The 13,601-nt window shown below is 42.0% G+C and overlaps 1 protein-coding gene across 1 annotated transcript in view; it reads left to right on the forward strand.

Annotated features, from left to right (window-relative positions):
• Positions 1–4,391: 4,391 nt before the first annotated feature.
• LOC123508769 overlaps positions 4,392–13,601 on the forward strand; it is a 45,976-nt gene continuing 36,766 nt past the window's right edge. Inside the window, exons 1-2 of the mRNA XM_045262665.1 lie at positions 4,392–4,592; positions 13,122–13,433. Of these exons, the coding sequence (XP_045118600.1) occupies positions 13,122–13,433 (312 nt within the window). The 5' untranslated portion in view covers positions 4,392–4,592. The remainder of the gene's footprint in view (positions 4,593–13,121; positions 13,434–13,601) is intronic.

Below are 13,601 nucleotides of genomic sequence, written 5' to 3' on the forward strand. Positions count from 1 at the left end.
ATAATAATAATAATAATAATAATAATAATAATAATAATAATAATAATAATAATGATAATAATAATAATAATAATAACAATAATAATAATAGTAATAATGATAATAATAATGATAACAATAACATGAATAATAAAAGTAATAATAATAATAATGACAATAATAATAATAATAATGATAATAATAATAATAATAACAACAACAATAATAATAACAATAATAATAATAATAATAATAATAATAATAATAATAATAATAATAATAATAATAATGAAAATAATAGAAATAATGATAATAATAATAATAATAATAATAATAATAATAATAATAATAACAATAATAGTAATAATAACAAAAAAAATAATAATAGTAATAAAGTTTTCCTTTCGTGATGTCACGTGATTTGTCACGGAAATAAAAGAAAGCATCGTACTGTGTGTGAATGCACGATAACTCTACTCCCAGCAACGCTGATTTGATACCAAGAGTTCCACAACAAGGTACTGTTTACTGATGTGAAATCAACACATTCATTCGTGTTTATGCGCCTCACATGTTCATTAATCTTCGCAGCACACTGTTTTGTAAGAGGAAAAATGAAAATAAAGAAAATAAATTTGCCGCGTGGTGAGTCCCAACCGTCCAGCGAAGGTGTGGCCGTGACCTGACTCGACCTTGGGGCGGGGGCGGGAGAGAAGCGGGTGAGTACTGAGCATTGAGAAGTGAGCAGTGCACGTGGGATCTTCACCCATGCCAAGTGTGTGGGGTCTTGCTGTGTTGATGTGGTGGTGGTGGTGCCACATTTCCACAGCTAGCTGCCTGTTGGTCCGTCCGTCGTCACTGTTGCCGCCGACACAGGAAGTGGCTGTGAGCGATGTGGTGTTCATCAGAGAAGTTGTGCAGCAGCTTGGTCTCCCTCGCAGTCATGAGTTACTGCAGACACACTTGCAGGATGTGGTGACCTCCGTGCCCAAGCTGGTGGACCTGCTGATCCTCCCTGTGCTAGAACACACAACTCTGTCCTTCGTGAGGGCTGTAGAGGACGTGGTAGCGCTGGTGCCGCAGAATGAAGGCAGCCGCACACATGACTTAATAGACGCCGCCGAGCACATGGCGAGGTGGCTGCCGCTGGTGTTTCCCGAGACGAGTCACTTGGAACCACTGATACAAGACTTTCTAGGTCCGGACATTTCTTGCCGTGTTCAGCAGTGGCTGGTGAAGACTGGGCGGCTGGTGAAGGTGTCTCAGCAAACAGTGAGCAATATCAAGAGTCCAGCACGTTTACTTGCCCTTTTCCTTGAACCAGCGTTGGTGAGGCTCGTCTCTCTCCTGGTGGAGGAAGTGCCCAAGTACATTGCAGAGGTTGTTTATGAGCTGATGCATGACGACCAACGCCTCACTCAGTCCTGGATAGTTGACGCGATTGTGAATGTGCTGAGGGCCGCGGAAAAGGGAGTACAGAATACTCAGTGCTTAGAAAAAGTCTTGTGTCTGTCACACCCTGCTAGACTGTGGCTCACCTACTACCCCACACAAGTTGGATTGTGGGTCGGAGACACCACAGGATTCCTCGCCTCTCTGACACCACGTCTGCAGAGTGCTTTCAAGACTGTGTCCTGGATGGTGAAAGGAGAACCGTGCTGTCACTTCTTTCATTGTGACATTGCAACATTTTTGCAGACCTTTAATAGTCAGTGTTAAAAATCATGTGGTGTTGAATCAAGAAGGCTTTTCATGCACAGTCCCCACAAACGAGAGAAACTGTGAAGGAAGATTCGTCCATAAATTAGATCCTGAATATCAACACAAACAGACGCAGATTACTGGCAGGACCACTGTGGCTGCGTCCATCCAAAAGCAGCGCGCCCATGTCGTGAGTTGTTTCACGTTTATGCATGATATCTATGGTGTGCCAGTATTAGAAAGCATGTGATTATTTGGGATTTTTCATAGTATGATTATTCCTGCTACTCCAAACCAAGTCTGTCTGTCAGTCTTTTCCCGCAAGAATTGGCAGCAGTGCTTAGCAGTGATGGAAATCTTTACGTAGTTATTTATCTCGTGTGTAAATGGGCACATCTGTCATCAGGTGGATTGAGTATAATGGGCTGTATCATTATTATTATTACATTGTTATTATTATTATTATTATCATTACTATTATTTTTTATTACTTATTATCATTATTATTATTATTATTATTATTATTATTATTATTATTATTATTATTATTATTATTATATTATCATTATTATTATTATTATTATTATTATTATTATTATTATTATTATTATTATTATTATTATTATTATTAGTAGTAGTAGTAGTAGTAGTAGTAGTAGTAGTAGTAGCAGTAGCAGTAGTAAATGGTATAATACACAAATTAGGAGAAGAAAATGAGGTGCGGAAAAGAGGAGTGAAAAATGAGGAATTGGTGGGATTGGTGGGGATGAAGATGAGGTGCTAGGAAGAGAAGACAGTCTGTAGTGAGGAATATAAGGTGATACAGTGCATGGGGGGAATATAAGTTGGTATAGTGCACAGGTGATAGTGGGTAATGGAAAGGATAAGACGTCAGAGCTGGGGCTGAGGAATGCGTATCTGGCACCGTCTGGGAGGAAGGGAGGGAGGGAAGGAGGGAGGGAAGGCAGCAGGAAGCATTCGTTCCCACGCTCATAAACTCATCAGGTGGGGGAGGAGGAGGCACGGGAGAGAGGGCAGGAGGGAGAGTGAGGGCGCCACTACCAACGCGGAGGCAGCGGCTGCAACTCAGGTCGTGCAGTATTCTGAAACAGCTTATTCCCTCACCACAAATACTTTCAAAGCTCACAGAGATGATTAGCCAAGTTCTCAAGAGTGTTTATCTTATTAATAATTTAGATATCACTTTAATGTCACTAAAATGGTAATATCCTTAAATAAAAAAGAAACTATGCAGCATCAACTAGAAGCTTTAGAATGTAGAGGAGGTGCATGCAGAATTGATTTAGAACGTGGTCCGTAATAGAATAAATCCACCGGCATCCCAACACAGGCGTGTCAATGAAAGGGAGCGAGGAATGCGGCCGCGACTCCCGGTTGTGATTGGCTGAACTCTCATGACGTCACCAAGCAAAAATATCCTCTCACGAATTTTATGTTAGCGTCTTGTAAAGGAAATCTTTCACCACTTTATGTTCTTATAGTGTAGTGGTGATGCTGGCGGGACCACATGTACACTAATTCACAGCAAGATATGATATTTCGATTACTGCTCTGCTTATAATTATAGTTTTTACATTTCCATATACGAAACAACACCACGTGTAAGATTAAGTAAACAGGTGTGTTTGGTGGAGTGGGGACAAGTGTGTGAGGTATCAATTGCTTCAGTACTGAGACGCATTTTTATCTTTAGTTTTGAGTATGATAAGACGATTTTATAGTGATCAGGAAGGGCCTATGAAGGTCAGAAGATTAATGGCCAGAGTCTTCACTACTTTAACCCCCAACATAAGTTCCTGAAGCCGTATAAAATCACCTAATCGTAACCAGAATGAGTATTAAAATTCACTATGGTATTGAATGGGTTAAGCGGTCAGGTGCATAATTACAGAATGTTTCAGTTATACCTACAACATTTCGTTTTCTCTGCACTCACCATACTACTGTTAAGTAAGTCATGAATAATAATATACAAGGAAGTATGCTCGTAACTTTAGACTCTAGGACGGTTAAAAGGTTTCATTTATTTCAATTGACTGGGAATCCGTGAGGAGGGAGGAACTGTGGACCGGAAGTGTCTGGGATGTACGATGCTTACCTTTCAATTTGTGATGTCCAACATGTGTTAACGTAGAGGAGAAAGGAAATGTGCAGAATACACTAACTTAATATTTTACTGGGAAATGGAAAATATACACTTTTGTTTTGAAGATGTTAATTTCATCGTATTTTTGTTCACCATTCTCGCACTACTATCTTTTCTTCTTGTAACCTCTATCCTCCGTAAAGTAGAAATAACACACTCTTCATAATCTATGGTCGTGTTAAGCTACCGTTAGGATCACGAAAGTTGCCTGAGTAACACATCCAAGCCGTTCAAGGTTCGGACTTTGATAATAGGAATATGGATAACATTTTCTTACATAATAATGATCAAGTTAAGATACTGTTAGCCTCGGAAAACTTTCTAAAACCCCAATATGCACAGCCTGTTCAAGAGACGAGGCTTCCAAACCTACCATGATATGAACCCTAATGATACAAATAGGGATTCAGCAGTGCACCTGTCCATATGTGAGGCGTCAGCTGGGGGCGGTGGCATCCGAAACACGTGTTGGGACTGTTTACTCTTGTGAGGCTCCGCACCGCCAGCCCACCACAGCTCCGCCGAGCTGAGAGTCGGTCGTCGTGAGACCTCAACTCAGTCACTCAGTTACCGCCTTGGCTTTTGTGAGAGGAGGACGCGCTGCGCGGCGCTGTGCTGTAGGAACTGGGATCCGATTATTACAATCATGTTGGGAAAAGTACTGGACGCTGAGTGATACAAGCGTTGGAATTGGATACACAGTGGCCATGTGAGAGGAACATATATCCACCGGCCACGTGAGACAGTAAGAGCAGACAGTTGTGTTGTGGTAATTGTGTAGTTAAGACATGCTTGTTTGTCTGGTAATCACTCTGCTACAGTCACTCATTTAGTGTCAAGGAGTAAGTCTTGTCAGTAGTCAAGGGGTTTACTCATCTACTTTACTGACAGGTGCATCTGATTTGTTCACGTGACTTAAGCCTCTTCAATTACGTGATTCACTTACTTTTTTTCAATTGGTTTCTTCATCCCGTTATCAATTTTGGTTACTCATCTGGCTTCACCCACCTGGCTCATTCACCTGTCCTTAATCACCTGCCACATTCTTCAGGTATTGTCATGATACGATTAGTTGTTTGTTGTAATTTGCTTAGTCAACGAGGTTTATTCACGCTCCTACTCAATTCTCTTCCTCATCTGTCACATTCTCCTCGGGTGGCTCATGATTGGCATACTACTGAATTGTAGTGGAGGAGGAGGAGGAGGAGGATATAGAGAAAAAGAAAGACGAGAAGGAGAATATCTATCAATACCTCGATGATTATCTTAGTCTATGCTGATTTCACCGTAACAAATTCTGCTTATTTCACACACACACACACACACACACACACACACACACACACACACACACACACACACACACACACTGTACTGGGTGTATTGTGCACGTATGAAAGTCGGTGTTGTTTGCAAGGCACTGGTGGACGTGTTCGTGTGTGTGTATGGATATAACGTGTGTACGTTATGCCAACTATCCCTACTGTGTGCGTGTGTGTGTGTGTGTGTGTGTGTGTGTGTGTGTGTGTGTGTGTGTGTGTGTGTGTGTGTGTGTGTGTGTGTCATTCGGCAGGTAAATGTAAGCGTGAAAAGATGACATTTGTGATATTGTCTTCCTTTAGAGGTTATGCGTGAGGTTAAGTCTCTCTCTCTCTCTCTCACGTAGAAAGATGAAGGGAAGCATCTCCATTGTCATAATCACTAGCTCACTCACTCTCATACAATCTTTCACTCACTCACTAGCGTAGAAAGAATGAAAGGGAAACATCTCCATTGTCACACGCACACTCAGTCAACGCACTACACAACAATGCCACGCAACAGCAGAGGCGGAGAAACAGTCGTGTTCTAACTGAGGCTGCGCTACAGTAAAGCCGTGCCATTGTTTAGGACGTGGAAGGGTTGGTGTGACGGCCCCCTGCTATGCTCATGCTGCGTTGACAATGAGACCCCGTGTAAATGGCTCCAGTGAGATGAGAGAGAGAGAGAGAGAGAGAGAGAGAGAGAGAGAGAGAGAGAGAGAGAGAACCATATACAGCCAAAAAGTTAAATCTATTACCTAAAAACATCATAAATACTTAAAGAAAACAATATATGACGTTAAAATCACCAGAAAATGCTAAAAATACAATATATTACAGAAAAATCAATAACACAAATAAAAAAAAAAAAAACTCACAAATATAATAATGAAATGAAGTCAATGAAAAAATATAGAAGAAAAACGAAATAAGGGAAAAGAAACAAAATGACCTCATGCGTCTCTTAACCTCTTCAGTACCATGACGTGTCTCCACATTTATTCTGATTACTATTTGGTGACTTAAAACAGCTTCAGAAACTTACGTAGAGATGAAAATAGCGAAGACTTTGGCCATTAATCTTCTGACCCTTCCTAAAGTAAATATAATAGTCTAATCATATACAAAACTCATGGCTTTCCCACCTGTCCACCCACTCATCTCCATCTTCGCTCCTCCTCAAACACGTCTCCACTTTATTACACTCACGGCGCTTCACAATGAACACAAACAGGGATTTAGGACACCGCGTCTCGTTCATTCCCACGTTTGTACACAAATAGGAAAGTTAACCTAGCGTGGCCTCGCCTTTCTGTTACACACAACACCTCGCTCTCTTGAAAAGGAGATGAATACCCACAAATCTTCGAGGCAGCGCACAACACCCAGGAATACATTAGCTACTTGAGTTACAGTAGGTCATGAGGTGTAATGCGAGGCTTGGGGATCAGCTGGGTGCAGTGTAGAGGATGGTGTTTGGGTATAGCTTGGGTGAAGTTGATCGGGTGTGTGTGTGAGAGAGAGAGAGAGAGAGAGAGAGAGAGAGAGAGAGAGGGTTTACAATTGTATGAAACCCATGCATGGGAGAAAGTTATGAATAAAGGATAATTAGCAGCATGGGAAGTGTTTAGTTGGGGAAAATGAGGTTGGAAATGATGGTGGGAAAGAAAGAAAAAACGAGAGAGAGAGAGAGAGAGAGAGAGAGAGAGGGTCCGTATGTATTCGCTCTGCTCTTACCACGACTATTTTCCAAGGCTACAGAGACGATTACCGGAGTTTTTGAAGAGTCTTCCAGTTAATAATACAGAAATCGTGTCACTCTGCCTCTAGAACCACAAAAACACCTTAAAAACTTGGGTAAATTTAGATAAAGCTTTTTGAAATAGTGAAGGTGAAGCACAAAAGTGTTTGAGAATACGAACCAGATACAGACTGACGGAGCTACAGGAAAGGGAAAAATTTGAAGGTTAAACTGCCTTATATGTTTCGTGATGTGGAGCATTTCTACGTATATACGAGGGAAGAGACAATAGGGAAAGCATAGATGATGGATAAATGAACTGTTGATCTATTCAGTACCATAAGGCGTTTTCATATTCCTTCATGGTTACTATTAACTGATTTTATACAGCTTCAGAAACATAAGTTGGAATTTGAATAGTAAAGACTCGGATCATTAATCTTTTAACCTCCATAGACCGTTCCTAATGCAAATGAAATCGTCTAACCATACCTAAAAATCAAGGTAAATATGCGTCTCGGTATTGAAGAGGTTAAGAACTTTTACATCATCAACACTTGACGATACTTAACATGTCCTATTACTCGTGTGTGCTTGATGGCCAGACAGGTCGCTTGTCAGGAAAGTACAATGGATGAACAAGTGTACAGGTTAAGCTTCCCCTTTTATCACTTCAAATCAGCAACAACACTGACCACTTACCATGTCCAATTCAGCGTGTCCTTCCTCTTGTGTGCGTGAAGTGCAGATGGGTCGCGCTTGTCAGGACAGAGAAACATGGACCAGGTATTTATGGTTCCCGTCTTGTTTGTCCATTCTGCCGCCGATGGAACTCAGCCCTTCCGCAGTGTTCGGGAAGAAAGAGGCTTTGTCTGGAGGAGGCTGAATAGGGAGAGTGGAGAGGCCTGTGGTGGGAGAGGATGTGGAAGGTATAAATTCGACCCGCTTCCTTCCCTTTCCTCTTCTTACCCTCTGTGTTCTAGTGAGGAGGGAAGTTTCAAGACATTTCTGATTTGGGATGATTACGTTGGATCTTTTCTTTGGGGTCTGGCAGCTTCATTGGATCTCTCTCTCTCTCTCTCTCTCTCTCTCTCTCTCTCTCTCTCTCTCTCTCTCTCTCTCTCTCTCTCTCTCTGCTTTTTTGTACCCCTTGGCCAGAGACCTTCTTACGTAAAAGTAATTTTCTCTGATTTATGTAAGTGTGAAACATTTTTTTCTTAAACTTTTTCCTTGCGGACCTTATTTTATTGTCAATCTTATCAGAAAATGAGCTCGTTTGTTACTGTACAGGGAAAATGTCTTCAGAGCGATACCTAGCATTCAAGAAAGAGACGTTTCTAGGTTAAAGGATATTTCTCTCCTCTATTTCCTAACGATAATAGAATGCCATCAGTTATTCCTCAGGGGAAAATGTGATAAGGGCAATAACATCCAGGGAAGGAGAGAACTGTCAGGGGTGAGATGTAATCCCGTCCCTCTCCCTCCTCCTCACTCCCTCTTCCCTCCTCATTCTTCCCTCCTCTTCCCGTTGCTCCATCACTCTCTGACCTTCCGTTCCCACGAGAATGACCTCTGCGGGACAGTGACCACAGCCACTCACAAATAACTCGGCCCGGCAGGTGTACAGAACCCAACAGGTGTAATTAGCAGAGGGGCCGCTAGGGTGCTCCATCACTCCACATCCTGCTCGCTACTCTAACCACCAAACTATACTCTGATTGAACCAAAAGATCCACCCTTGTTTCAACTCCATCAGTACAAAACCGTTTTCATATTCATTCTGTTTACTATTTGTTAGTTTTATAAGGCTTCAGAATCTTACGTGGGGGATAAAAGTAGTAAAGACTCTGGCTATTAAACTTCTGACCTCCACAGATCCTTCCAAATGTAAATAAAGTCGTGTAATCATACCCAAAACTCAAGGTAAAAATGCCTCCCAGTACTGAAGGAGATGACATACTTCTGTACTCGTTTACCGCCTCTCCATCCCTCTCCTTCTCAACACATAGCAGGAAGTTACGAGAGACAGCAAGCAGTGACTAGTTTGTTGATTCTTGCTGGGTTTGAAGCTGATGTAACGACGATAACTGGCTATTGTATTGTGAGAAAGAGGGAGAAAGAGAAAGAAGAGGAAGCAGCACATGTTATCTTCTATTCTCTCCTCTCTTTCCCTGCCTCTCTCCGTAAACACACCCAGTACTTTCCCGTTGGTTTGTTTACACTTCGCTCTGGTAACGGCAGCGGGAGTGTATCTAGGCTGGGAATGGCTGCGTTTGTGTGTTACCGAGTGGACGTGACGGAAATCGGATCCATCGGTTGTGTTGATAGTGTGTTAGTAAACGAGGGAGACAGAGTATACCCGTGGGAGGAGGAAGATGTAGTTCTCTCTCGTTAGTGTTTGAAATCACTGAGTTGCTTCAAAGATAATGTCTGTGATTCTTTATCTTGCCTTGCCTAACCTGAGAGAGAGAGAGAGAGAGAGAGAGAGAGAGAGAGAGAGAGAGAGAGAGAGAGCGCTTAACTGACCTGTTTGTATGCGTGTGAGTGTCTGTGTGAGTGTCTGTGTGTGTGTGTGTGTGTGTGTGTGTGTGTGTGTGTGTGTGTGTGTGTGTGTGTGTGTGTGTGTGTGTGTGTGTGTGTGTGTGTGTGTGTGTGTGTGTGTGTGTGTGTGTGTGTGTGTGTGTGTGTGTGTGTGTACTAACAACCGCAACGATTGAAGAAAGTTTATTACTCCCATGACCAACAGCTTCCTCCTCCTCCTCCTCCTCCTCCTCCTCCTCCTTCCTCCTCCTCCTCCTCCTCCTCCTCCTCCTCCTCCTCCTCCTCCTCCTCCTCCTCCTCCTCCTCCTCCTTCTCCTCCTCCTCCTCCTCCTCCTCCTCCTCCTCCTCCTCCTCCTCCTCCTCCTCTGCTGACCCCACCGGAAGCTCACTCTGCTCTCCTCTCACATCATTAAAATATCTCCGTGTCTGTGGTGAGGAGGAGGAGGAGGAGGAGGAGACTTCTGGGTATTACAATCTCTCTCTCTCTCTCTCTCTCTCTCTCTCTCTCTCTCTCTCTCTCTCTCTCGTAGGGGAATAAATGGTATTGCTTTGAAATTCGAGTCTGCAGTGTTAGAGAAGCAAGGGAAAGATTAACGCAGAGGAGGGGGAGGGAAATTATCAGTGGAAGGAGGGTTGGTGGAGGGAAGATTGTGGCGAAACTAAGAGTAGGAGGGGGAAAGGAGTAATGGATGAAGAACAACATTGAAACAGAGGGAGGAGAGGAAGGGGAAGGAAGGGGTGAGAGAAGGCCAGAATTAGGACCAGGTTGAAATGAAGGATAAGGAATAGGAAGTGAAGGAGACTCGTAATTAAATATAGAGAACAGGAAATAAATAGGAAGATGAAATAAGTGCAGGAGACAAACAGTGGAATTAAGAGAGAAAGAAAGGAAAGAGAGGGAATAAATAAAGGTAATCAGAGGTGAAGAGGAAGAGAAGGAAAATATGCTGCAGATCAGAAGTCAAATACAGGAAAGAGAAGGAATTGGAAGATGATGAAGAATAGGAGTTGGGGACAGCAGTATTGAAATAGAGAACGAGAGCAAAATAGAAGAAGCAGAGGGAATGGGAAGGGGAAGGAAGTCTAGCTGTTAATGACCTTGTGGTTATGAGGTAGACCACTTGTAACTTGCTCGAAAAAACTGTCTTAAATTTTTGAGGGACGGAAGGGAAGACGGAATAGAAGTCAAGGAGAGGGAGTTGCAATGAGTGAGAGTGAAAGATCTTTAGTCTTAACCCCTCAGTACCAGGACGCGTTTTCATATTCATTCTGGTCACTATTAGGTGATTTTATACAGCTTCAATAACTTATGTGGGGATTAAGATAGTGAAGGCTCTGGTTATTAATCTTCTGGCCTCGATAAACCCATCCTGATGTAAAAAAAAATCAAATAATCATACCCAAAACTGAAGATAGAAATGCGTCCCAGTACTAAAAGAGTTAAGAATCCTGCGTCTCTTCCTCTTTTTAAGATAAAGTAGACCTTCTTTTAGGCTCTTCAGTACCGGTACTATTTTTTATCACGCGTTTTGGTTACGATTAGACGATTTTATTTACATTAGGAAGGGTCTATGGAGGCCAGAAGATTAATAGCCACAGTCTTCCTATTTTGATCTCCCATATAATTTTCTGAAGGTGTATAAAATCACCATATAGTAAGCAAAATAAATATGAAAACACGTCATGATACTGAAGGAGTTAATCTTGGGTCATTGTTTTCATGTTCATATTCTTTCATTTCTTCACACTAACTTTTTTTTCTTCTGTTCTTTCTTCATCTTTCATATTTCTTTAACTTCGTCTCTCCCATATACCTTCCTTTCATTTCTTTCTTCTATCATTCTTCAAGACATTTGTCCCTGTGCTTTAGCTAATGCTCTCGGCTCTATAAGGAGACTGGCGACTAAATGGGGCTTTTTTCTTTATATTTTTGTTGCCCTTGGCCAGTCTTTCTCTTTTACAAAAAAAAAAAAATACATCACTCCATTTATTTTTTTTATTTATCTCCTCTGGACTATTTTTCGATTAAAATAGTACAGTTCATCTCAAATTCTCACACAAATACAACTTCTTCATCCGAGTTCGTTTGAAATTAACCCAATATAAAGAGAAAAGAATAGATTTGCGTAGAAAAAGATGAACTGGGTTAGTAAGTGTGGCGAAAAAGAGAGCAGTGTCATCGGTAGAAGACAGCTGGAAAAAGATTGTGGCTTCCTGTTGAATAGAAAGTGAGAAAGTAGAAAGATGAATAAAGCAAATCATATATATGAGAGAGAGAGAGAGAGAGAGAGAGAGAGAGAGAGAGAGAGAGAGAGAGAGAGAGAGAGAGAGAGAGAGGAAATGAAGGAAAGCAGAAAACTTATTTAATGTCGTTTTTTAGACCACTAATTGCACAGAGTAGTCGCTACACACACACACACACACACACACACACACACACACACACACACACACACACACACACACACACGCACTGGAGCACTGAACTTAGAGTCAATAAGGAACTGAAAGTGTTTGCAGAAGGTAACGAGCTGAGGAGGAGGAGGAGGAGAAGGAGGAGAAGGAGGGTGTGAAAAAGAATGGGTAGACGGTCGTACGGAAGAGGAAAATGTAACGGGGGAAGAGGGGTGAAAAAATTGAGGTATTTCAGTTCTCACGGTTTATTTGTCTTGGTTCCACCGCTCCTTGCAGACTGAGTGAACCTACGCAATGCTGGGAGAACCTGAGACTGTGTGAAGACTGACTCAATACTTCCATCTCTACCTAGTTTTTGTTTTTAATCCCTTCAACACTGGGACGCATTTCTACCTTGAGTTTTGGGTGCGATTAGACAATTTTATTGACGTTAGGAAGGGTCTGTGGAGGTCAGAGGATAAATTGCCACTCTTCATTATTTTAATCCCTTCAGTACTGTGACGCATTTCTACCTTGAGTTTTGGGTATGAATAGACGAATTTATTGACATTAAGAAAGGTCTGGAGGTAAGCAGATTAATGAGAACATACTTCATTTTAATCTCCACTCAAGTTTTCTGAATCTGTATGAAATCGCCAAATGATAAGCAGAATGAATATGAAAACGCTTCCTGGTACTGAAGGGATTAATATCTTTGTTTTGATTCTATGTCATTATTTGTAGTTAGGATGGTTTTGATTAGTTTTGATTGCATTATATTTTGTTAGTTTAATGTTTATCTAATATATTCCTAATTGAGCTTTGTGAAGTATCTATCTATCTATTTATGTGTTAAGTTACAGATAGTTTGCTGCTTTAATTTTTCTTGAAGATTTGTAATTGACGTCTATGTTTTACTCTCTCTCTCTCTCTCTCTCTCTCTCTCTCTCTCTCTCTCTCTCTCTCTCTCTCTCACACACACACACACACACACACACACACACACACACACACACACACACACCTTCCCATGTTTTTTCTTTCTTTCCCATTATCATTTCCAACCTCATTTCCCCACCTAGACACTTTCCACGTTGCTAACCATCATTCATTCATAACTTTCTTCCAAAGCATGGGTTTCATATAATTGTAAACGACCCGTCCCCTGCTCTATTCCTTCTCTCTCTCTCTCTCTCTCTCTCTCTCTCTCTCTCTCTCTCTCTCTCTCTCTCTCTCTCTCTCTCTCTCTCTTGCACCACCTAAGTCTCCTAACACGTACCTTATTTCACTCCAACAGATGCTGAAATACGTGCAGGTGTCTCCGTATCGCAGCTCCTCGGCTTTGGCAGGCACGAGGCGGGGCGACTGCTGTGATCTTTCCCCGACCCTCTCCTCGCCTTCCACGCCCACCACGCGCCTCTCCTCAGCCTCCAGCCATGCTTACACTTGCTCCTCCGCCTCCTCCTCGTCTTCAGGTGTCGGGCAGAGTCGAGGAGTGGGAAGGGCGGATAGTGTCAGTCTTAATTCGTCCATGTCTTGCTCCAGTCTCAGTCAAGATCCCCTCAGCTCGCGATCATCGTCCTCCACTTCCTTACACGACGGTCAGAAGGTAATAGTGAGTGGCCCAGTGTGTCTTGTTGGGTTAAGGGTTTTGGTTGCATAGAAGGGGTCAAGATTGTGTTGGTGTGTTGTGTGTGTGTTGGGGAATGGAAGGTTAAGAAAGGGTGAAGCAGAACGGTTATGATTATGAGACAATCTTTTTTTTATTTAATATGAA

The sequence above is a fragment of the Portunus trituberculatus genome, chromosome 25 (genome assembly GCF_017591435.1).
Source record: "Portunus trituberculatus isolate SZX2019 chromosome 25, ASM1759143v1, whole genome shotgun sequence".
Classification (NCBI taxonomy): domain Eukaryota; kingdom Metazoa; phylum Arthropoda; class Malacostraca; order Decapoda; family Portunidae; genus Portunus; species Portunus trituberculatus.